The 27,134-nt window shown below is 37.9% G+C and overlaps 1 protein-coding gene across 1 annotated transcript in view; it reads left to right on the top strand.

Moving 5' to 3' along the window:
• The window catches only part of acsf3 (acyl-CoA synthetase family member 3), a 45,381-nt gene extending 19,107 nt beyond the window's left edge, over positions 1-26,274 (top strand). The window contains 6 exon segments of the mRNA XM_028437167.1: positions 2,481-2,574; positions 3,402-3,499; positions 3,502-3,531; positions 20,833-20,967; positions 22,275-22,386; positions 25,999-26,274. Coding sequence (XP_028292968.1) covers positions 2,481-2,574; positions 3,402-3,499; positions 3,502-3,531; positions 20,833-20,967; positions 22,275-22,386; positions 25,999-26,113 — 584 coding nt within the window. The 3' untranslated portion in view covers positions 26,114-26,274.
• The last annotated feature ends 860 nt before the right edge of the window (positions 26,275-27,134 follow it).

Raw genomic sequence — 27,134 nt, 5'->3', positions numbered from 1 at the left:
TACAAAAACTTTGTTACTAAATCCTGTAAGAATTCTTATGAGTCATTTATATTGACTTTTGTCCTTTAAATACTGCAATATCCCTTAAATGTGGGCCTTGCCCTTTTGGAGATTTCAGCCAATCAGCATTTGCATATCTTGCTGATGTCACGTCAGCCGTTTTCAACCCGCCCTGCTCCCATAGAAAGTCTGGGGGAATAACATTTTAACCCAATGGTTTAAGTCCTTAGTTACGTGTCATCCAGTTCCTTTGATGCTATGATGTTATTCCTAAAAAGGGAACTGATGGATTTCGACGGAAAACTAGAAATGCACTAAAAATACTAGTCGGTGCTCACTTGGATGCCACTATCAGCCATCTCAATACACATCCACGGAGGCCTTCCAGAACAAGGAAGACACCTTAAAACAGGTGAATCTACACTACCATAGGAACCATTGGACACATTTAACCTCATCAAACCTGAATAAATTACAGGAATGTGGGCTTTCTTGAGTAATCACTTCGTCAAATTTGTCAAAGATGTCGACCTGCGTTTGACGTGCTTTTTATTGCATATGTAGCTTCTAAATCTCTCATTCTTACTAGTAAAGTTTATATATAACAATCTTTCAGTAGAGCTGTCTTTGTACTTTGGGTGGATCATCTCTTTAAAAGGAACCTGTAGTGAACGTAAATTGCAAACTCATTCAAAAAGCTAATGTCTAATACTAAAGGTTATCCAGGTAATGATGTTCAAAAGTTCTTGTAAAGCCTCCAGCAGTTAAAATACCTGATCATCGGGGTGACACACCGGCTGGTTGTGACATAACCGCAATGTAGCGGATCTGCCGTCACGTTATCCGTTGTGCACGTGTGCACGTAATTTCTTTCATCATCCCGAGCTCCTGTGATGGGATGTCCAATCTCTCTCTGGCTTGCTAGGGTAACGCAGAGGAATCGACAGGGATTTCTGTTTGTAAAAAAAAGCTAGCTGACGGTAGAAGTGGCAAACAACAGTTATATCTCCAACACACATCCCTGGGTTGTCCGTTGTAATAACAAGAGTATTAAAGATAATGTGGAGAAAAGTACTACAGCAACATAATAAAGACCTTAAAAAAGAAATAAGGTGGATGCTAATGCAAATCACTGCCCGGGGATCTACAGAGCTGCATCACATTTGGCCCAAATTGGGCAGGTCTAATCGGTTGTATTTTAAGGAATAAATTTGTCTGAAAAAGTACTTTTATTGTGTTTTTTTATTTTTTAAATTGATGTGCACAATCTTTTGTCTATTATAACACTTAATACACGATTGATGTTGTCAGCATGCTAGTAGAGGTACCTTTTAAGTTACTTTATTTTCATATCCTGTCACATTGTATTTTGTAAAGATGTTTTTTGCTTTAATGTAAGAAATCTGAAATTGTTGCTCATTTTTATCATTTGTTGTTTTGATATTGAGAGCAGCCCTATTGGTTTCTGTATTTAGGGCACCTCACAAGCCTGATTATGTGGTGGATCTCACAATTTTCCTTAATAACTGCAGGCTTTCTAGGTCAGGTTGTCTTTGCTAGATGTAAATAAGTGCATTCTGATCCTATAATTTTCATTATTTTATTCCATGGCTTGTTTCATCTGTTTGCTTCTTTGTTTGTCCTACTTTCAGTCCCTCTCTCTCTCTCTCCTCCCTCGCCTCTCTCCCTCTCTCCTTCTCTCCTCTCTCTCTATCTCTCTCTCTCTCTGCTCTCTCTCTCCCTCTCTCTCTCTCTCCTCTCTCTCTCTCTCTCTCTCTCTCTAAGCTTCTCTCTCTCTCCTATAAGTCCCATAGGTTTCTACTTCAGAGAACAACTAAAGAACAAAATACATTTTCAACCTCTCCTGTCCTCTCCTCACTCACAGAACCTCTGTTAGCCTTCACGTGGCCACTATAACCTTCTCGTTTCTCTTCAAACGGCACTTAATCTTGTTGAATCTCGAGAAGAGAATTCAAAAGTCTTCAAAAGTGTGTTCTGTTGTGTCAGGCAAGAATAATGATAGAGGAGGGAACAGCGGGTCAAGGAGATTCCAGCAGTTAGACTATAAATTGATTATAGCAACTTTGCTATTGTATGAAAGGAGGCTCAGTTTTTTTGTTTGTTTTTTTCTTTTTTCTTTTAAGTAACTTTTGCGACACTGTTACTGATCCTCTTGCGTATTTTGATAAACTCTCTAATGCTACTATATTTCCGTGGTGAAGATGTGCGAACATCCACACCCATGTCATCACTAGTGACTTTTGTCACGAAATTGTACATGTATTTTTCATTTAACTCACGTAAGCTTTTGGCAGGATTTTAACTAGACTATCTAATAAATTAACTAATTGAAACAAGCCACATGAAATTCAAATTTTAGAAAATCATTTTAGTTTTCCGGTCCTTGTTCAGAATGCCTGAAGGCTAAAGAGTGCGTTACTTTAATGCTCCTGGTGTCTTTTTGTGTTTTACTGTTTCAGGAGCTGTTGGGACGCCGCTTCCTGGTGTAGATGTTCGAATCGTTATGGATAACACAACAAACACCACTATTGTTGAGGGGACTCACAGAGAAACGCGCAGGTATGTAGTAAAAGGAATTTCAACCCTCTGATTTTTTGTTTCCTGCTTATAATAATAAAACTGGATGGATAGCTAATTACCAATGAGAGCTTGTTCTCAATGGCTTTTCTGGTTAAATAAATGTAAAATTATTAAATAAATAAAAGAAACATTAAGAGCACAAGTCACATTCTCAGATCCTGGTTGCACTTCATTTTTCATGTTAATATTGCATTTTTTTTGTTTGTTTGTTTGTTGGAAAAAACAAGCAGAAGAGTCAGGTAAAGCTAATATATATTTTTGAAAACATGTTGAGTATTGAAAAGTTAACATTCTGTTAATTTTTACCTGAACTGTTGGTTAAAATATTGTATTATTGTTGTTTACTTGGTTGTTTATGTCCATAATAAATCTATGGATGATTCCCTTACAAGAACATTTATCTAGGAAAGCTCACTTGCACTGTTTAGTATCCAGGAATTTATTTCATCGTCACACTGGATGAATCATTATTTTCTAAAAAGTTTATGAATCGGTTTCAAGTCACTGAATCTTTTCGGATAAAATTGTTCTAAATTAACCATATCATGTATATTAACCCAATATGATCCACATCCCAATACCATATATTTGTAGTCTTTGAAATAACCACAGGAGTGTATGGTCTTGTGAAAGTTAGTGTGTTGGTTCTGCAATAGACATTTTTTTTTTACCTCCAATCAAGTGGAATCAGCTCAAAGCACCCCAATAGCATTTTATATTCATGCTACCACCATTTTACCATATGTAAATAACTTGATTCTCCTTCTGCTATTCCTGCATACCTTGGTGATGGCTTGGATGCAGGTGCGTTCAGGTCTGCAAAGCAAAGAAGGAGAGCTCCTGGTTCGAGGTCCATCCGTTTTCAGAGAGTACTGGAACAAACCTCAGGAACCAATGAGTCCTTCACTGATGATGGCTGGTTCAAAACAGGTACCCCACCCTCCTTGGCACCGCTCCCTTTCAAATCACTCACACTTTTATCTGTCAGCGTAATTTGTATAAGGAGGAACGCTGTCATAAGTATTGTTTATCTGTTTCAAACAGCCATTAATTTAAAGAAGAAAAAAAAACCTTACAGAAGTCTATCTGCATGCCAATTTGAAGGATTCCAAGGGAGCGATAAATGGACTATTTGTGTTTTTGGAACTGCAGGCATTCTCTCTCTTCTAAGTGGTTGTGACGCTTCGGGGTCTTGAGAAATCAAGTATTGCTCCCACTTTCTCCACTTTTTCCTCTCTCTCTCTCCTCTTCTGTGAGCATGTGTACTTATGCTTTATTCCTCCCAGAAGCCCCAAACTTCTTTTACCCCCCCCCCCAAAAAAACAGTTTCCTGCACAGCCATGAAGAGACGGGCATTTGGTCTGCTGAGGAGTGGAAAACAGAGGGCAGAAGCAATTCCATATAGCCATAGGGAAAAATAGTGGGGATGAAGTTGGGTATTGAACTTGAGTTGTGCTGTTGCAGGGTTAGAGGACTTAAACTGGAAAGGCAGCGAGTGAGGCTGGAGAAGGAGGGAATGGGGAAACTGTTGGTGGCAGTGATGGTGAAGCAGGTGGTGTTGGTGGAGTGAGTGACGGAGAGTGAAGGAGAGCTGTGAGAGCAAGGCAGAATGTGTTTAATTGGCTTTGCAGGCTGGAAGGACAGAGATCCAGAGCACAGCACGTTGCTGTCACACTCCATTACAGCCACTGGCCACATAATGAGAGTCTGTGCAATCAGCTCCCCACAGACTGGTCCCTCAAGCCACACGCACACGCACACACACACGCACACGCACACGCACACACACACACACACACACACACACACACACACCACACCACCACACACACAGAGTGAGGTGCTCTGTGGGAAGCTATCAAACTTGTACTTTGCCCACCCAGCTGCCTGTTCCCTGATGTCTGCTTCAAGACACACAAGCTCACAGACTGGGTGAATGTATGTGTTCCCTGATGCACGAGTCAACATGCATTACACATACGCAAACTCGCAATCGAATATTCTCACACATACACACTCCCATCAGCTGTTACCAGGAGTTATGAGCACCAGTTTGTTGTTTGTGCTAATAGTTTGATCACTTTTAACCCCGTTTCTGTCGTTTTAGTCACTGATTTGAAGCCTTGTATTTTTTTTTTTTTTTGTGACTTTGTGCCTGTCAATGTGTTGCAGTGTGGGGCCGCTCGGCTTCAGGCATTTAAAGAAATGCAGTGAGCCTTTTAGGGCTTCAGAGGAGCGTGAAATCTAATAAACCGCATCACTATGTGATGTCAGCATCGGTTATGCCTGATGTCGGCAAGTATAAGATTAAAAAAAACACATCAGAAGAGGAACAAGAAAAAAAATCTTAAACCATTTTATTTCAATTTTTGAGGTTACATAAGGTGACTCGTCAGCAATTTTACACTTCAGCCTTGCAATTGTTTGTTTTTTACCTACTTTATCCTGCACTTGGTGTTGACATTTGAATGTGGGCTTTGGGTTGCCAGGAACAGTACTTTATTATTTTGTATGTTGTGGGGGGGGGTTGTTTGTACATTCAAGACATTTTGAATAGTTTGTGAAGTCCCTCTTCTTGTTTCAACATGACTGTGCACCGTTGCACAAAGAAAGAACTATGAAGGATCATGGATCATGGATGATAAAGTGCGACTGTGACATCATAAAAAAAAACGACTCCACATGCTTCTTGAAGAACAGTCCACATTTCCTATAAACATCCTCCTAAACCTTTATAAAAGCCTTTCCATAAAGCTGTTATAGTTTCAAGATTTGGGTGAAATTCATGAGCCTGTTAAGGAAGGCAGGTGAACCCTTTTGGCAATATATTGTACATTATTACCTAAAGATGGAAGTCTTGCTATTTAGTCCAGACTTGATAAAAGTCTATGTTTACATTTCTTCCTCACAAAGTCAAGAAATTAGGATAAAACAGGATAGATGGATGAATGTATAAATAAATGAATTAGCGCTGGATTCATTAAGAGCTGAAATAAAGGGTGGTAAACCAGGTGTGACCCTAAATCCTTTGGTGATGCTCTTTCCTCATCTGCTGCGAGGAATTCACTAAGATTGCAGCAATGATTAGTGCACGTGCAGAAGTGGTGGAGTCCGCCCTATTTAAATGAGCGTTCAATGTGGAGAGGTGAGTCCACAGAAGCACACAATGATGTTTGAAGAAGTTAAATTAGAGACAGATGGACTTCTCTGTCTGCTGCACAAACATATAATAATGTAGAAAACTAAATAAACAATACAAATGTTTAAAAAAAACAACAACTTTAAAACCTAATGATTATTTTTTTCTCCCTAATTTAATGTGGCTGCTCCATCAGGTCCTGTGACTTTGCTCTGTAAAAAATAGGCAGATTTGGACAGAAACCGTCCTATTGTTCTGTTGACACCATTGGTCTGAGTTAATACAGCAACACAGAATGTCAATCAGTTGATCAGCACCATTTTGAGATGATCTACTGACCATCATTCAGCAGATCTGATGCTCCAGACTAATGCTGTGTCACCACACTCTCATCTATAAACATTGTGCCATCACTGCGTAAATTACGCATCTGATCAGCTGATTCTGGCCTGATGCTGCATCACCAGACTCCACACACACCGCTGTATGGGTGTGAAGCTTTTTCTCTTCCTCACACACACTTTACTCACACTTTATTTCCTCATTCAGTGGCTGTTAGTAATGACTTGTTTATTACGACTGACCTGCTTGTCAGTCGTACTATTTTCCTGTTCTAAAACAATCACCGCAAACAGTTCCAGGTTTGATGAATTGCATTGCACCCACTGCATTACTTTATTTGCATGTCCTCCTCCCATTTTTTTTTGCATCTTTTTTAGCATTTTTGTGAGCTCCGTCTACTACACATATTCATTAGAGGGAAATGCGCTAAATGGATTGAGGGTGCTGTGCGACATGCAGCAGCCGCACACTCCTGATTATGTTTTAATACCATTAAACCTTTAGTGAATCTGTTCCTTCATGCATTGCCTTGTGATTTATCGCTGACAACTCCTCTTGAGGAAAGAAAATTGTTCAAATGACTACCTTTGATCCCAACCACTGCTATATTTACATTTGTGTTAGCACTTTCCTTCAGTGTTGGTGTCTGAAAGAGGCTCCCCTCTGAACCCTGTTTTTAGCCTTTTAAACTCTTTTTTTCACACTTTACTACCCTTTTTTTTTACCTTCCCACTGCTGCTCCCAGTTTCACCACGACCCTCGACACCTTTCCCTGTGACCCCCATTTCCCCCCCATTCTCACACCCTGGCTTTAACTTGACAACTTCTAGCTGATTAGTTCACTTCACATCTCACTGTTTTACTAACTTTTATTAAGATTAAAAACATTTTGGTAATAAATGACAAAATCTTGCACAATTGGAACTTCATTTATTTTCCAAAGAATCTGTATAAAATAAAAGGTTTTGCAAAATGTACAATTGTTTTTTTTTTTTTTTTTTAAATAAAATAACACTAATAAATTCATTTCAAAATAAATAGCCGGCATTCAATGCTGTTTTGGCGCAGTGCATTACATTTAATCTGGTTTGCCGTCTATGATGTGATGCATTTGATTGTAATAATTTTTTACACTAAGCATTTTTGGATGTAATGGTTTTAAAAGGGAGCAGTCTTTTCTTTTTTCTTTTTCTTGAAAGCTAGTTTTTAGTCTTTTTTTTTATTGTTGTATGTTAAACAGTTTTTTTTCTTTAGTTGATGAATTCAGCTAAAGGGTTCATATTTCACTTCATGCTTGCAACAAAGTTTAAGAAGTAAGTTCTTCCAAGAGGTAGAAGTGACAGAGCAGAAGAATGAGGGATGAGCAAAGAGCAGTGACGGTTTGAGAAGCTACGAGAGTTTGAATCAATAAGTCTCTGCTGGCCAAAGGTGTCTTCTCGTGTGAGAGCAGGTGCTGTGAGTGATTGGCAGCTCGATAGGAAATCTGTCACTTTGGCGTTCTCTCCTTCCACTTATCTTCAAAAACATCTCTGAACACATTGATTCCTTCTCGCCTTTTATGTCCTCCTTTTGTCCTTCACGAATCATCTGTCCCTCATGGCGAGGCAACGAGCGCTCAGATCCAGTGGATGTTTCCCTTGTTGGACTCTATGCAGGAATGTACGGTAAATGCAAGTCTTATGAGGGCAGCAGGATAACAGAGGGGTAGCACAATGGTGTCATTAAGGCGGAGCACTGCACCCAGAGCAGGTTATGATGATTGGAACATTTGTTTGGGATAAGTAGGAAGAGAGGGATCCATAGCAATAAAAAAACGTCCCAGGTTTGTGGTTAATTTTTCATTAAAGATGTTTGTGTTGACGTTGTTGTGAACGAAAGCTGACACTGATGTTCTGACTATAAGCAGGCTAAATACCTCACTCCAATAAAAAAACAATGGGATTTTTACAGGCAAATGGGGATGTGTGACGTCTTCAATCACGTGATTTCAAGATGGCGGAATACCGGTTCTAAAACGGTAAAGTGTCACCATTTTTAAAAGAAAATAAAACAAATACGGTGCTAAATAATGCATTTTGATGTATATTCTAAAAGGACATTTCAAAGATTTTAGGCCACATTTGTAAAAACAGTGGAGGATCCCTTAAATTTTGCACTGAAATCTAATATTAATTAATTAATCAATTAATATTAATAATATATTGATGAAAAACGGCAATGCATCCTTCAGCATTTAATGGCAATATTGAATATAAAAACAGTCCAAAGGTGTAATACTAGCACTTTAGTGTCAGCTGATCGGCTTTGAGTGATCACTTGATTCTTCAACAATGTAAACAGGAACTCGCACATAATGAGGTGTAAAGTGTGACTATTTGAGCTCCCATAAGTGATTTACACCCAGCTGAAACGGTATGCACCACCTCTGCAGGGTAAACCCCCGGAACACAGCGAGACAGAAGAGGAAGAGGGGTTCGTATCCTGCAGCGCCATCACCCGTCATTTGTGCCTCATCCTTTTTTCTCGCAGGCATCTCCCAGGCGGGCTTCTATCCGTCTCCCCTTCCTCCGTTGCTATTTGTGCTCCCAAAGTCAGATTTCACCCCAGCCACTTGTGTCCTCCAAATTTTAATGTCAGACTTCCCTGTGGGAATCGGCCAACAACCAGGCTCACACAGGCATTCCTGTAACATTTGAAACCAAGATGATGATCACATGATGCTAGATAATTTATGAACAACAGTTTCAGGTAAATCAAACAAACTAAAAGTAAAAGTTTGGCTAAAAGTAAGTGGTCAGTGATGATACAACACCTTTTGCTGGCATTATAATTGTCTTTATTGGAGTAGCTGTGTCTTAGTGGAGATAAATCATGGATGTGGTTCAGGGAGGTTCTATGTAAACAGCATTTAAATAGTTTCCTTGATTACCATTGCAGATCTGAGACAGACATTAATGCCCAACTTCTGTCATCTGATGCCGAATGAGGCAAACCAGCAAGGAATATAATCGCTAGCATTACCATAAAGCAATTCAAGCTCCTTTAATTGCATTATATCAAACAAATTAGATCACTCATCCAAGTGCAAAGAGCTTTCTTGTACCGTATTAATTACTAAAAAAGGAGCTGTGACAAAAGTTAAGTATGATGAATAATGTCAGAACTGAGATTTCACTGCTTGGCTGTCTGTTATTTATCCTCATTAAAGCTTCCATCTTGGCATTGGGGCTTTAATGTGCAGCATTAATATTCATATATGCTAAGTGTTTACAGTCACTCTGCGCTGAGGCATGACTCACACTCTGACCACTCGTCTTGGTGAAAAGAAGGCTCTCCTCTCCGCTGTAATGATGGAGATGGTGGTGCTGATGTGATAAAGGAGCTGAGAAGAAGCATTCCAACTTCAAGTTAAATACTTGGAAAAATGAGTAGTAGAAGCACAACAATGGCATTTAAAAGCTACTTTAAAAAAAAAACTCCATATCTTTTTAATTAAGTGGGGTGGGTTTTTTAAGCATTTGAGGTTTTTGTAAAAAAGAAAAAAACTTGTTTGGGCCGTATCTTTTTGGGTACACAACAGTGGGCGTGCACTGTAGTTGGTCATACTCAACGTTCTTGAAGCCAAAATATGGCACTTATGGGCACTTCCATCTTGCAAATTTGACATCATTTGGAGCCAGAGTCTGCGCAGTAGGGTCCAGTGGGAGGAGCCCTGGTAACACGCCCCGCCCATTTAGCGTACTGTCCTGATGACTTACGCGAAGCCTAGCTACGCCAAGAACATAAGTATCTTTCCAGCTGGAAATTCTATCAAAGGCTTGTTCAGATCATAGAGGTTAGTACAAAACCACGATATATTTCAACTCAAATATCTTGTTAAATTGCGTCTCGACTTTCCTTCACGACAAAACTGCTATTCACAAAGAGAGCTACGCAAGACCTGCGGCTGTCAATCATCGTCATACATGACGTTAAATCCTGTTTGTCAACCTCAAATAACTTATTTAAAACAAACATCACAGAAAAATGAGCACTTTAACTCAATGTAGGGTGATAACGCATGATCACAGCAGAGTTTAGGTTGGAAATAAAAAACTTTACAGTTTGACTTACATCCCATCCGTTCTCATTGAGGATATACTATCTCTACTGCAGCCAGTCAACAGGGGGAGCTCTAACAAGAAAAGCTTCACTTCGCCGAAGAGCTTGTCCCTATCCACATCCCACAATGCAATGCGCAAAATTATCAGAAAACTGGTTGTTAATGGTGGGAATAAAAACAAACTTTCAAGCAGCAATTTCAATTTCATTTCTTTTATGTCTTTTTTCAAACAAATTATTGTAGATTTCTTGATCTATGTGGTCTACACTATGGCTGTGTTCACACTGCAGGCAAAAGTGACCAGATCTGATTTCTTTAAAAGCAGTGTGAACACTCAAATGTGACCCATATCAGACTTTTTCAAATGAGATTCAGGTCACTTTCACATGTGGTCCTGAATCAGATACAGATCGGATCTTTTTCAATGCGACCTCAGTGTGAACGGTCAAGGAGGATTTAATGCACATTTGATATGTTGACGTCATTATTAACAGCTGTGAGTGCAGCTCTGTTGCACTCATGGAGCAGAGAGGGACCGTCTTTAAGCATCCACTGTTAAATCAATCCTTTTTCTGCAAAAGAACATGGATTATCCTTATATATTTGATACATGGATAATTTAAATAGATCCACTCTCATGTGCCTGTGTTTGACGTGCGTTTGACTGCTGTCTGTTAATAAAAGCAGACTTACCACTAAAACATTTGAATGAGGAATAAAATAGGTTATAACTGTCGGTTTCAGGTCGGGTGTGGATATAAATATCTATGTCTGTCGGACCTGTCAGCTTCATTCTGTTGGGTTCGGGTCAAAGCTTGAAAGTTCATATGATAAATGGTCTGTGTTTAGAAGCAAATCGGCACCACAGAAAGCATCTCTTTTTTATTTATTTTTTATTTTTTATCATCATCGTCCTCCTCTGCACCTGCTCATTCATTCTCTGGCTCCACTGCACAAAAACTTTGAGACAAACGCGACAATTTGCATGCGGCTCAGATTGGAGCTGCATACCGTTCATACTGGAGTCTGACACAGGTCACATTATAAATGGTAATGTGGAACGGACAAACAAAAAATCATATATATATATATATATATATATATATATATATATATATATATATATATAAAGCTTTAAACAGCAATTAATCAGAGCTGAAAATTATATTTTGATAAGCCAATGTAGGGTCAAATGAAAACAATAGATGTTCTATATTTCTTCTTTAAATCCACTCATTTTGTCCCAACTATACAGTGACGTTAGTCACGTGTGAAAACATATACGTAGTCTTTGAAGACAGTTTTTGTAATCCAAGCCCTTCTGTTGCAGATGCAGTCTAATGTTTATTCAGCTTTTCAGCATCAAGAACCTATAAAGGTAATAGTAAAAAGTCAAAACACCTTTACCAACTGTAATCTTTCTGCTAGTACAGACAATCAGATGTTTACCTGTGAGGTGCAAACCTTACTCTCACTGCAACATTTTAACACTATAAACATTGTTTTAAAAATATTTGTCACCATTTAATATTATCTCGCTACAAGTGTATTTTCCACAGAAAGCTAAATGCCAGCTACATCTCCAGGGTTTAACGGGTTGGGTACACAATAACATGCTGCTCCAATCAAGGTCACCCTCCCATCACATTGAATCATATTCATTTATTTCCTTTTATTATCATACCAGCAGAAATCTGTTAATGGGGTTTGAAGGTCCTCAAACACTGACAGTTTGCTTCTGTCACCTCCAATAATATTGTTTTTGTGAATACTTTGTTGCCAATCTTTTTGTTTTTTTCCTTGACATATTGGTTTTTAACGCTTGCAGCATTGCAGAGATGTTGGCCTTTGTCATATGTCACACTCTGCCCTTTTCTTTTACACTTTTAGCCTGAAAGAAGCGAGGTGCCCACACATTATCTGTATGTGTTTTGGAAAATGTGGGCCATTTCCTGAAAAAAAATGTATCCAAAAAATCACTAGCTTTTTTTTTAAAAGGTGAATGGTTACTACTGATAATTCATTTTAAAAAGTGTGTTGGTATTTGCATTGGAATTGTTGTAAAAAGGGGGGAAAATTATGTTTAACCATTCAAATAGATTATCATTAGATTAAAGGCCCTATTTCCCTTCACTGCCAGTTCTTTTTGAGTGTCTCCTCATTAAGATGGGCAAGCAGTTAGAGTAAAAGTAGAAATTTGACAGATTAGGGGCCAAAAAAATGTAGACGGTTTGATTTTTTTCCTATAATAATGTAATTATATTGAATTATAACATGAATTGGTCAAAAGCTCTTTTGAGTTTAATGTGAATCAGCTTGGCAGGTGACTATAAAATGACTGTGGTTAACATAATGTGTGGTTTCAACCATCATTTTCTTGTGTCATGAATCTCTTCAGACACTATTGTGAGCAAAGAGCTACTTGGATCTTACACAGTCCTAAATGTAGACAGTGATGTTGCACTGCTGTGTGCTGGTGTACATTCACCTGACTAAACTATTGTAAGGCAATATAAACAATTATAATTGCGTAGCTTTATTTATACATCAAGGAGGTTTAACATCCATTCTTCCTCCACCCACTTAATGCTAAACAAAAGCACTGAAGTTCATGCAGTATATGGCAATGAGCTTTACACAGAACATTTTACATTTACGTTTTTCGTCTTTTTGAAGGTTTTTGGCTTTTATCTGTCTTTCCCATTTCAGGCCTCTGAAAAAAAGATGTTTCAGCCTTTCAGATTTCTGTCCATTGTGCTTCACATAGGCTTTGTTAAAGTTAAATATTTGCTTTTGTTTCACCCAGCGACAATTTTTGTCTTTTTTTAATAATGACATTTGTTTTATTTTTAATTGTCTTTACCTCCCCCAGGGTGCAACCTTTTTTTTTCTTCTTTATTTTAATATAGTAACCGACATTTTTAACAATTTTAATTGAAGACAAAAAAATTGAGTTCAAAATCATGTCATCGTGCGGAAATATTTAAAAAATAAATTCCTTCAGGTTAAAAGATGTCAGCGTCTAAAGACGGTGTTAATATTTATGGTGTGGTTTTCTTATTAACACAGTCGAATCTAATGATTTCAAATCCTTTCCTCTTGATGTTTTGCAATTGACGCTTTCACTATAACCAAGGACAACTCGGGCCGAGGCAGCTACATTTTCTAGTTTAGTGAAAGGCGTCGGTGAAGTTCTCTCTGCCCTCATTCTTAGTTTCATTCCTGATCTGTTTTTGTATTCCCTTTTTTTCACACTGTGTGCCTTCACTTTCTTTAATGCCTCAGAATGAGATGAAAGCCCAGTGCAATTAGGCTTCTTATCGTTTTAATTAAGAAAGCCATTCGGCCATATCTGCCTCAGACGCCATAACACATAATGGCAGAGAGTCTCTGATGCCTGAAGTAGTGATTGTGTGTATGTGTTGTGTGTGTGTGTGTGTGAGTACATACAGGGTTTTTGTGTATCTGCTGGTAACAGGGTTTCCAACTATCTCTCTCCTGCCCTTCTTTCCTCTTTTATCAGCGCGTTCTCCAATCGTAATTCCCACTTGTGCGTCTTTCAGAACAAGCTGCTCAATCCTTCATTTCTTCCTCCAAGGTCAAACCATCGTGTTTATATACTTCAAACATAATTTCACTGTTCTATGGCCATCTTTTCACTCGATTGTGATGGAATGCTTATTTGTTCGCACTAAAACTCTAAATAGATGTTACATTACGTCTGCCACTAAAGACTATTTTCAAACTCTACTCGTCACCAACTATTAAAACAACCAGACAACTCCTCAGAAACTGTATTGTGATATTTGGCTTTTCACAATATTTACTTGAATTTGTGAATGGGTTTAAAACAATGAATATTGTGATAATCACAAAAAATGGAGCATCAAATGACCGTGACTATATATGGATAAGATTGTTCTAACACAAAAACAAACAAATAAGGAAAAAAAGACATTTTAGTTTTTAATGGTTGGATGGGGTTCTTCTTATAATATTCAGGATTACATTCACATACACTGTTGTTAATTATTGTAATATATGTTGAGCTTAAAACAAAAATGTCTTTCAATTTTATCTGCCTACTTAAATATGATGGAGATATAGGAGCTATTTGTATTAGTAATAATATAAAACTAGTTAACATTAAAGGCTTTGTATTTATTTGTTATGCATTTTCAATTATCGACCTGTGGAGGCAGAGACAAACATTTTTTTTTTCCATAAATAATTTTATTATGGGCTTTTTCCAAAGTGATACAATTTTCAATTACAGTCATACTTACAGAGCAATCCAGTATCACTTGTTTTATACAAATATAGAAAACGAATATAAAAACCAAACCCCTCCCCCCAAAAAACCAAACAAAATTTTAAAAAAACACACACACAGGGCCTTTGAAGGACTCGGCTTCTCTTAGAATATAGCAGGTAGACATATCTGCATAGTGTACATAACTGCAAAAGATTCAAAAATTAGTTAAGACGTCAAAAACATCCATGTTCTCAATAAAGTAAATAAAGGGCTGTAGATTGCTTTGACTTATGGATGTATTTTAACCATTGGGAGGCACTAGGTTCATTCATCTTTTTCCAGTTTAAAGCAATGCATATCTTTGCTATCAATGAACTAAAATCAATAAAATTACTTTATGCTTTTTATCCAGATAAAGAGCCATTATGAATAATTTGGAATCCATTATTACTGCATTTGGTATTTGCAGAGACACAAACAAATCACTACAATATATTCCAAACCTAAAGTCTTTTTATTTTAGCAGATACAAAATGAATAAAAATACATCAAACTGTTTATTTTAATATTAAAGTTTCAGCTAAAGCGCTGTGCAGCTGCACAGCTCAGGTTCTTCTTCACTGATGTGCACCAACATCCACATGAAACACCTGAGACACAGCTCTGCTCTTCACATCATTCAGTGTGAAATGATCGTATGCTAAAAGGTTTAGGATGCGGCACATTTGAATTACACACTCTATTGTTTACTCAGCGAAAGAGACAGAAGAAACAGAGAAGATGCCTCACTGTCCGCTCCAATATGTCTATACTTCACTGATCTTGGCATCCCTAATGGGTTTAAAATGAGTGAGCTGCAGCGCTGTAACCAAAACAATGCAGCATTTTTTCCACCTCATTCAAAAAGGTGACAGCGAAGAAGAAAGTACCTCAGCGGTGGCATTAACATCCACCATAGCTTCTCAGCGCCTCCTCCTGTTCTGTCCCCTCCTCCCCTTCACCCTGCCTCTCCTCTCCTGTTTTCCCGGCCGCTCACTCAGAAGCAGTGGTCTGTGAAGAAATTCCCAATATCTAAATTTACACACTGTATCAATCTTGTTTAATAGACTGGAAAGCTTATAGCCGCTGTGGCAAGCCAGCAGAGAGGGCAGCAGTGATAAATTGTCGGTGTGCAGGCGACAGCCGCCCGTGATGTATAATGAAATATTTATGATTTATCCCAGCTAATAAACTGAAATGAAGTGCATGATGTATGGGAACAGATGGGCCCTCTATTGATGCAGAGGTGGAGGAGCAAAGGGAAAGAGAACATGTGAGGGTAAATGGAGAGGGGGGAAGCTGGAGATGTGGTGGCAGTTATTTAAGAGCCTGTGAGTTAAGACTTGGAGAAATGGGTGAGATAATAATACACAAACAAACGTACACATACTTGTTTGTGCTCAGTTGGACTCGAAAATTATGAAAAGGTGGATTTAAAGCAAAGATGGATGGAGAGAGGCAGCATTAGAGCGAGGGAAAGAACTGGGGTAATTGATGGAATAGAGGACAAACAGGAGATGGCAGTGAGAACCGACCCCCATCAGAAGAATAGACTGCTATGAAGATTAGATGAATCGATAGACATTTCTTACTGTATATTAAGTATTAGGATCAGCTTCAACAAACCAAAGATGCTGCCGTAATACCATGAGATTAGGATACTTAATATCTAACTGTAAATTGTGATGATTTATTTTCAGACCTACAATAAAAAATCAGTTACATCTGACTTTGAAATACCACTAGGCCTCAGTACACGCTAATCTGGGAGCACTTTCACTTTCCCAAAATGTCTTTCTTCAGAGAGCAAAGGTGTAAAGCACATTGAGATGACTTTGTTGTAAATTGCGCTATACAAATAAAGTTCAATTGAATTGAATTAAAGACTACTGATCTATCCAACTCAAGTAGAAGTTCTGTTACTTGATTGAAATTATACTCAAGTACAAGTAAGTCCTACATAAAATACTCAAATACAAGTAAAAAGTAGCTCAATTAAATAGTACTCAAAGTAAAAGTTACTTGTTACTTTCACCCCCTATGTTTATTTTTGGTAACAAATCTTGCCACTGTTCCCTTGCGTACAGTAAACATCTCATGTATAAACTTATTAATGAAGAGACCAAATGTTGCAAAATTTGAATTAATTAAATTTTTTGTAGTTTCACAATGTCCGTTGATCATTTTAAAACAAAAACTAAAAAATGTACTCAGTAATGGTTGGGTGCATAAATGTAACAAATTACTTTTTTTTAAAAAAAAACATACTTAATTACAAGTAAAATTACTGATTTAGAAATATACTCAAAAAAGTATACAGTAAGTACCCATAAAAGCAACTCCATTACAGTAAAGTACTTGTAATACGTTATTTTCACCTCTGTTCAAAGGATGTCTGATACCATTATTTTCCAGAGCAACTATGAATATGAGTATCAGAGTTGTGTACTCGCCGATAACGATACAAGTACCTATTGATGTGAATACAGATTCTATGATTAAACCAAACACTGTTTTTCTCATAATGTTCTTTTGTTTTTATTGTCACTCATTGTTTTACGTGTATGAGTGCACACGTTGGTAGCAGGTGTTACTTCGGTTAGTCTCAGGTGTTATAGTGTGTACATTGACCTTGGTCAGAATAATCACATTAGTGTGAATATCAAATTACAGTCAAGCCTTTGTTCACATGTAAAAACCAAATATTATACTGAAGAGTGTTGTTTCTCTGTAAATCCATCATTCCTTTGAAAAGCTGAATCCCCTCCTCAACAGATATTACAAAATAAATCGTCCTCCACCTCGTTGATACTCTGGAAACAGCTGCGTCCCTTTTTCTCTGACCTTCACTGCCCTTTTTCTCCAAACCTACAAGTAAAACTACACCACCTTGCTTAACATCATCACAGCGTCTCATGCACAGATGTCTGTTATCTGAGTACCAGCTGTGACTGCACCACCAGCATCCAACATGGACGTCTTCCTCTTCCTTCTTTCCTATCGCTCCTCCACTCATTTCTCTCTACTTTCATCTCTCTTCACTCATCCATAGTGACCCATTTCCCTCAGCTCGTCCTCCCCAGGTCCAGCTGCGGCCCCTCGTCCCATATACTCTGTTCATCTTTCCCTCTCACACCTGTCCCGCCCAACAAACACAGATACAGTATGTTTGTGTGGGAACGTAAGGTGACTTTCGTTTTACTGTACTTTCTGTTTCTCTGTCCAAAAAACTGACACGTTGTGCGACTTAAATGTGCAATTTCGGCATTTTGTAGAAGTGATGCAAATATTTCTTTTCTTAGGTGAATGATTTCTGATGGACATTTCACTTCTAAATCCACAAACTACTACGCAAAACGGAAGACCTCACTGTGAAGCTTCTTGTTTCTCACCACAATGTACAGTAAAAACCAAAATTACAACAAAAACCTACAAAATTCAAAGAATAGTACACAAAACAGCAAAAATGTGCAAAAGGCTCCAGAAAACTACAGAAAAAAAAAAAAAAAACTCAAAAAAGATAGGATTTTTTTGTAATGTGGCCCTCAGATTAGACAATCACACTGTGATAAAAGTTGTCCATGTCTGTTGCCATGGCGTGCGTTTGCAGTCCTTCATTTATAAATCATCAGGTCCCAGAACACAGGCTGGATGTTGATCCGGCAGTAAGAGAGAGACAAAAATGTCACGTAATAAAAAAATAAATAAAGCACCTTTTGCTAACTAAATTGGCCAATAACATCATGTGAACACAGACTGTACAACCAATTAACCAATTAATAAAAGAATGATGAATCAGCGTTACGGAGCGCATGCTTCTCTCTCATGTTTCAGCACCAAGGACAGCGCAAAGTCCAAGTCCTGAGTCTTCCTCATGTTCTCTGGATAGTTCTCCTGTCTGTTGTAGCATTGTTGCTACAGGTACTGCTACTCGCTATGCTAACAGCTGCTATATTGCTGCTCTTTTTTGTGATTTCCACAGAAACAACCTTGGACTTCTTTACCTTAGGCTTAGCTTCACTTATTGGCTTAAACAAACTCTTTAAGTCTATAGGTTATTTACATAACCCTAACCCATTCTCATAAAGTCAACCAGATTGGCTGGTGAAATGTGTCCATCCGTGACAGGTAGTCCCACCTACTATAAAGTAGAGTGGGCGGTAAATACATTGGCATTCAATAAGCAAACCTCTTCTCACTCAGGTTTGTCTTTGTGAGACATCTCACTCATATTACTCAGAAAACCGGGGTTATGTTCGTGGTGACTACCTTCCTGGACATGACGAGGCCCATCGGCACCCCTTGCGTCAGGAAAAACGGGGCGCGCAAGTGGCGCAGGGTCCCAGCACACTCCAGCGTGATCAACACCTTCCGTGTGCCATGACGCACCGGGTTTAGCCCACACGCGGCTACCCACAGCTGGAACTCCTACATGTAGAGGCAGTCAAGGTGAGTCACAAGGATGGCTGACACCATAAGCCTGAGCAGCCGAAGTCTTCCCGGTTGGAAAAGCATAACCCCAATTTCCACTGGATGCGGCTCCGCTGCGTTACGTCACCGCCGCGTCACCGGAGCGGATAGGTTTCCATTTTAGTCAATGTGTTAATTTCCACCGGGTCCGCTGCGGTGCGTGTCAGCTCCTTCCTAGATGCGGTAGTCCGGTGCCCTCCACCAGATATACGCAGGGCTTCTATTTCTGGCAGACACCGGAGCACGACGCATCAATCAGCACAGAGCAAATGAAGCTAAACGGGAAATTAAGCACGTACTCCGCAATAAAATATTGGGTTACTTTTCAAAAGAAAACACTTCAGATTATATTTCAAGTAAATACATCACCAGAACGTCATAATGTGTAAAAACAAATTCACATCCACTATATTGATTCCTCTCATACTGTAACTACACTGTAAACTGCAGCAACTTTGATTTACAGTAGTTCATGTTTTACTAGTGCAGTTTTATCTCTTCTCTGTTGGCTGTTGCTAAAAAATGTGGCTATGACAAATCCAAAGTCTAACCTTCTTGTTCTCCTTCTTGTTCTCCTTCGCGTTCTCGCACGATTATACAAATATTGTGAGAACTGCTCTGTCTTGTGATGTCACACTCGTTCAACCGGAGCGCACCGCGGCGCACTCAAAACGCGATGTTGTCACCGAGCCACCGACTGGAGTGGTTTTTTTTTTAGCTGTTTTCTAGCGTCTTCCAAGCATACAAGATACAATTTTTGCTGAAAACCACACTTTAAACGTAGCGTGGACGTGGCCAAACTTCCCCTCTCTTCCTTACTCGCGCTCAGTTTTTACACTCAGTTTTGTGTGTACTATGAAATTTCCAGTGATTTCAACTCAATAGAAGATGCAGCTGTCCAAATACTTAAAAATGTTATCAAAACACAGAAAAGCAACTGAGGTGCTGAAATAAATAAATAAAATAAGGCGCTGGATCCAATCAAATAAGTGTCGGACAAAATCTGTGCATGTGTGTGTTAGTGTTGTCAGCACGAGTGACAGCAATTTGTGATTTAGTTTTATTCATTTGACAAAAACGTGTTCCAGTAATCACAATTTATTTTACTTTAGTCTAGTTTCGGTCAACTTAAAAAAGGATTTGTTGACTAAATCTGTAGAGGATTAATTCAACTGTCTCTACTCGGTCTGAAGTTAGCCTCGATTAAAAATTAGCCACAATTGGTTTAAACTAGTTTTGCTAGATTTGTGTCTTTTAAACAATTTCTTTATTTTTTCGCCCCCAAATTTTGGACGCTTCCAAGTAACAGTTTGTCTTCCTGTCTTTGTTGGCGTTTTCTGTTAGTTTAGTGTTTTCTTTCTTTCAAGTGGGAAAGTGCTGTTGACAAAACAACGAAATTAACAGCAGTCATCAAATGTAAATTGTCTCTCATCTCCTCTCCAGCGATGTGCTGATAGACTGTTACTGGGTCAATGTTGCAGCAAATTAGAACTTTTTACTTTTGCTTTTTGGGGCTGTTCGCTTTACCGGCAGTAGACGCCTTAAACGGATGAAAATGGTACGTTAGAAAAATTTCCACTCGGACTGCTTCCTTTATGTTAAAACAGAACGGTTAGTATTGTGTGGGTTTTTTCCACCAATCATTCTGTATATTCCTGTATTTTGAGTCTTCTGTATAGAACTTTAAATTTTTTTTTAAATGAAGTCATTCCTTTTTTTTTCTATTTTTATGGAATTTTGTTTATTGACAGATTTGAATTCATAAATAGAAAAAGGTTCCTATGTGTTGCATTTTTTATTATCTATAAGTGGTCCTAACCCACTGTGTTCTGCAGTCTTGTAATGTTGCGTGTACTGCTTGTGTCTGGTTGTGGTGTCTCTTAGGTGACACAGCAGTTTATAAAGACCGCGTCTATTGGATTCTGGGCCGTAGCAGTGTTGACATCATCAAGAGCGGCGGCTACAAGATCAGTGCCCTCGAGGTTGAGCGCCACCTACTGGCTCATCCACACATCCGAGGTAAGAGTTGGGTTGAAATTTCATCCAATGTTTAATGTTAACCAGGGTTGGGCTCAATTACATTCTTTAATTACAATTACGTTTTCATTTATCTATGTTCATTTGCAATTCAATTATGATTTTTGGCTAACATTTTTTCCAATTCCAATTAAATTCCAATTGTTATTTTCTCTCTGAAAGTCAATTATAATTACGTTCACAATTACAAAACTTCAATTACAATTTTACGAACTTATATTTATATAGCGGTTAAAAACAGCCTATACTTGGGACCAAAGTGATTTACTAATGATCTCATGTAGTTTGTATTTTGGTGCACCGTGCATGCTTGTCATTTATAGGCCTGTTGTGATTGTGTCTATGGGGTTGTTTTAGCATCTTTATGTTTACATTTTAGTGCATTGATTATATTTTATGTGAAAGCCAAACTAGGGACAAGATTTGGAATTTAGCAATAGCTATAAACTCTTTGTACTAAACATCAGTTACATTCAAACTATTTTTACTATGTAAAATTGTATCGTCCAAATTGAAATAAAATTATATTCTAACTTTAACCCATTAACAGAAATTGACAACTTTTGCTGGAATTTTCTTGGTAATTACGTACAATTTCAAAGTCAATGATCTAAAGGGAGTTTTTTCCTCCCACTGTCGCTAATGCTTGTTCATGCGGGTTTTGTTGGGTTTTTTTTCTTTCTTATTAACAATTTTATATTTTGAAAGTGCTCTGAGATGACTTTGGTTGTAATTTGCGCTATATAAATAAATAGAATTGAATTAAACTCAATTACAGTTAAAGCTGCAAGCAGCAATGAACGGGCCGTCGCAACCACACGCATGTCGGGGTGTGGCAGACATTTTAGAGTATTGATTGCTATCCATTTCCAAGGATTATATCAGAAACTTTCATGCAATGTTCCATTCAAATATAAGTTACAAAGTCACTGAAAGGGCATAATAAGTGTGTAAGACTTCCTGCACAAGGCAAAGGCCACATTTTCATATGTTGGTTGGTTTCATTAGAAAAATGACACCTTTCCAAATGCCAACATGACTGTCATCTTGATTTGTTCCACTTCTATTGTAAGTCATTTATGGATGATCCACCTAAATGAAAGGAAGGTACACCGTAGTCAGCAGGAGAAATGAACCCAAGTACTAGACGAGGAACACACATTAGCTCAAAAGAAGTTATGCATTAACAGAGAAAGTTTAAAATGAAATATGACTTAATGTGGACGTTCTCGTTTCAAAGAGTGGCCGAAGACAAACACAACACTTTGACGTGTTGCTCTGTGTTTTAGACGTGGCTGTGGTCGGAGCCCCTGATGCCACTTGGGGTCAAAAGGTCATCGCCGTGGTGCAGCTGAGGAAAGGCCGAAGCTTGACCCTGTCGGAGTTGAAGTCCTGGGCGAGGTACGACAATCACATTTAACATCACAATCTATCACCGACGGTCAATTTTTACTGGTGTAATGTTTGTGCTTCATCAATCTCAAATTCCCTGGCCTGTTGACTTCACCAGGAGCAAAATTAATTAACACACCCACAATTAAAGATTTGTTTTAAAACCAAGACTCTATAAATCAGTTTTAGAATCGACTTGATAATTAAAGCTGTGGTTGCACACCTATACTCATTAAGCAGGGCTCGAGATTTCTGCCCGGATTTTATGGAACATTTACTTTCTTGAAATTTAGAAGACAAGTGTTTAGGTTTCACATTTTAAGATACATACAGTAAATAAAGCGTAATTTGTTCGTAAATTAGGTCAAAAGAAGAAACAAGTCACAACACATATAGACGGCATCAGAAAAACTTTGCAATATCTTTGCACTTTAAATTAAAATGCAAGTGTATGATATTAATACAATACTTTCTCCCTGGGATCATTAAAGTATATTCTGATTCTGTTTTATTGATGGTTGTATCAGCAATGCAAAACAGTGCTAATGTTACCAATATGATTGTCAACCCACTGCAACACTTTAATATCCAATACAAATGTAAATACCGCAGAGTGAATAATACAGTTGATGAATTGAATTGATCAAACTGTAAGGTGTTGTTTATAAAAATCGATAATCGATTAATCATGAAAGAAAAAAAATATGAACCATTATAAATCTAAAAAAAATTATAATTGTAATAAAACCAGATGATTCCTGCTAATTTGGATATTTTAATTACACCATATACGTTATTGAAGGTGCTGTGAGGTGTTACTCAAAAGAGAAGTCAAATGATTCAGCAGCTTACTGTTGTTAAATGGAAGATCAATAGTCAGCAAAAATCAAATATCGACTCGATAATTGTCAATAATCGAAAATTGGTTTGTAATTGAATAGACTTCAATAATCAAATGGAATCAGGAAATAGGGCTGATTAACCACCCTCAGTAGTTTATATGTGTTCTTGCAGTTTGTGATGATCCTTCACAGGAAAATGATTTCATGTTTTCAAACCAAAGCTTTTTTCTGAGTGGAAAATGACATGTTTCTGAGTGGAAAATGACATGTTTACTAATGTAAGGGGGCAAAATTGCAATTTTTAAACTTGACAACCTAAAAAGGTGACAGTTATAAACATTGCTACAAGTGTAAGTCCCTCTAAACCAGTACTTACTTTAAAGGCTGACTAGAGCTAGAGTTTCGATTTTTTTTTTTTACTAATGCACTTAAAAATGACTGCAGACATCAGATAAATTGTCAAGAGTGCAGCTTTATTGCTGTGATTGTCCTCGAGAGTTAAAATGCATTGAACAATCCCAAAATAACAAGTAAATGATTCGCTGTCATTCAACAATTTCAAGCTTTAACCCAGGTTTAAGCAAAAGTGCAGCAGCAACTTCACAGTAGCTTAAATTTTCAGATCACTACATATTAACTACATATTCTATAACATATAACATTACAATTAAAAAAATAATAATACTTTTCCCTTAGCATCTCAGCATAGTGTGAATAAAACATAAACATGCCTGTGGCACACACATAGCCTACTCTAAGGGTAAACACATGGAAACAAAGAGGAGGCTTGCTCATATCAGAATGCGAAAAACTGTGGTGGGAAAAAAAAAAAAAAATATATATATACATATTCGAATTTGCAAAATAAAAATCATTTTTATCTACAAATTTGATTAATCAAATAAATCGATTTTTTTGCCCTGCCCTAAGGCTGACTGGATAACTCCAGAACAAGCCATTACCTCAAACGTACAAAAACGAAACACCATTCTCTCCAACGGCAGGCTACCTCACATGTCGGTTAAAACTGAATCCAGGATCTAGGCTCTTATTTTTATTTTCATTTTTTTATTTGAAAGGGACAGTGCACATTGATGAACAAATGGAAAAAATTACACATCGTAAATTCACCAGTTAGCAAAAATATGAATTTGCATCTGTTGTGCCTTGGCAGGTCACAAAACAAACATTATTTACGTGGCTTAAAGCACATAAATACAATATAATCAGTCAATCAACAATACAACGTGCATGAATATAAGAGTTACAGTTAAAGTGCTTAAGTTAAGGTGTGTATTGCCAGTCTACACATTCCAACCATGCAGCTTACCTCTCTGCACAGAGATATTCAGTGACTACTACTGAAGTCCTTGGATCAATAGAAAGGAAATGAGAGACAGAGGACAGGAATGACTGGTGGAAGATGGAGCTTTAAATAGAGGCGTGAATGTAAATGAATGTCCCTGATGTTTTCATCTGACATCCAAACAGGGTTTTTCCTGCTAGTTTAAAGTCAGTTGAAGGCTGTTTTTCTTCTACAGATGATTTTTGAAGACACACAAGTCTACAACACACACACACACACACACACACACACTTCTTCTGTTTCATTTATATGCCAAACGTTTTCTTCACCACTTCCCCACCATCTGTTTTTTTGGTTTCACACCACAACCTGTGCGCGCGCATGTGTGTCCATGTGTGTGTGTTGTTATTAGGAGCGAGCTGTGGGCTCCATATGGTGTGGTGGTGTTAGATCCTACTGTAATGACCTGCTGGTCCAGTATGGTACATTACCACTGCTGCCTGTGACCTGTGTGACAGCCTCATGCTCGCATATTTATTGAACACACACACACACACACAAAGGGGTTGACCGACGGTGCAGCCAGCGGTCAGGAGGTTGGGGGGGCACAGCACACTGCTGGGGCCGGGAGGTGGGAGGGTGAAGTGTGCTGCATCCATCTCCTTAAACAAGGAGATGGATGCTCACTCTTCAGTGCCCTGGCTTTAGCTGTCAGTCTAAATTTCTGTCACACCCTTTGTGCCCCGAACACACACACACACACAAGCAAATGCTCACCCACAGACTTCCCCAGAGTCATGTGTGCAAGGATCAGGCCCTATTACCAGAGCGTGTATGTAACACACACATATTCTCGCTCACACTTTACTCTGTGAATCACAGTGATGGAGACATCTGCTGAAACAAGTGTGTGATGGCATCCATATGAGTCATTAAGCTCACTTGCACAACAGGAAAGCACACACACAAACGCACACACACTGGTGCACAAACAAACAAACACACAAACTAGGTTAGAGGATGATAATAATAATAATAATTTTTAAAAAAGCTCCAGGCTTCAAGACTTGACGTAACAACCAAGCTCTCAAAGCAGAAAAAAAAATGTGTTTAATTATCCCGGCTTTCTGTTTTTGTTTTTTTTATGGTGATTATATTGTTTTGTATGAAGTGAGTTGCTCGTGGCTGGAAGGCGAATGGGGCGGATATTAGGGAGGAGCACTGCAGAGTGTATGAAGGACGTTTCCTTCCTTATCTCCACTACTCTGCCACAGGGCGGAGCTTTGTTTTTGCAATTGTTTTTATTTATTTTTTGTTATTGTTGTTGTGGCACACATGTGCATGTCCCCCATCCATGCTCGTATAGTTATCAGCGTTACTTGTGTCTATGTGGTTGTGTGTCTTTGTGCGTCTTCATTCAGAACAATCCTGGGTGTATTAACATGAGTGTGTGTGTTTGTTTTTTTGCTGTAGGGAGCACATGGTGCCGTACACCATCCCAACAGGCCTGGTGCTGGTGGAGGACATACCAAGGAATCAGATGGGCAAGGTCAACAAGAAGGACCTCCTGCGATGCTTCTTTTCATGACAGGACAACTTTTACACATGCAGAAAAACATGCAGGTCAGTGTTTTTCAACCTTGGGGTCGTGACCCCATCACCTGGAATTTAAATGTTGTCGCCTGAAATGTCTAGTAATTGATTTTTCTTTTTTAAATGACTGATAAAAATGATATTTTTGTAATTTATTTTATTGTGGTTTTTTTTCAAATTAAAACACCACACACAATCTTAAACAACTATATTCTATACTTTCACTTTCTCAAATTAAATCTAGTTAAATACTGTATAAAGATGAAATAATTCAATATTTTAGTAAATAATGAAAAAATAAAAATAAAAATTATTTTGTAATTTTTTTCAATTATTGTAACACCATACACAATCTTAAACAACTGTATTTTATAATTTCACTTCTTCAAATATAAATCTATTAAAAAAAAATACAGTATGAAAATTAAAGAATCAAAATTGTTAAGTAAATAATTACATAAAAATAAACTTACACATATTCTTAAACAACTATATTCTGTACTTTCACTTCCTCAAAGATAAATCTAGTAAAAAAAAATAGAGTATAAAAATTCAATAATTAAATACAAATAAACTTCTTAAACAACTGCATTATTTCACTTCCTCAAATATAAATAAATCTAGTAATGAAAATACAGTATAAAAATATGTGAGCTGGTGCATCTCGTCACTATAATGCTACTCGTAACACTATGGGGTCACGACCCAAAAAAGGTTGGGAACCACTGATGCAGGTTCTTTGAAAAAAGAGTGTCAGACACTGCATCACATTCAATGATTGGATTAGACTAATGATCAAAGTGACCAATAGCTAGTGAGAATACAAGGTACAAAATAAACAGCATGTCTGAAATGTCTTTGGAAATTGAACACACACTGTATAGCTACAGTTTTCTTTATGGACTGTGTATTTGTTAAAAAAATAAAAATGTTGTTTCACTGATTCCTGTCGTTTCTGGGAATTAAACTAAGATAATGAAGAGACAAACCCAACTTGTTTGTGGATCTGTAGAACA

Source organism: Gouania willdenowi, chromosome 3, assembly GCF_900634775.1.
Source record: "Gouania willdenowi chromosome 3, fGouWil2.1, whole genome shotgun sequence".
NCBI classification, from domain to species: Eukaryota; Metazoa; Chordata; class Actinopteri; order Blenniiformes; family Gobiesocidae; genus Gouania; species Gouania willdenowi.
The sequence above is the reverse complement of the archived record's forward strand: the minus strand, read 5'-3'. Positions and strand labels throughout refer to the sequence as shown.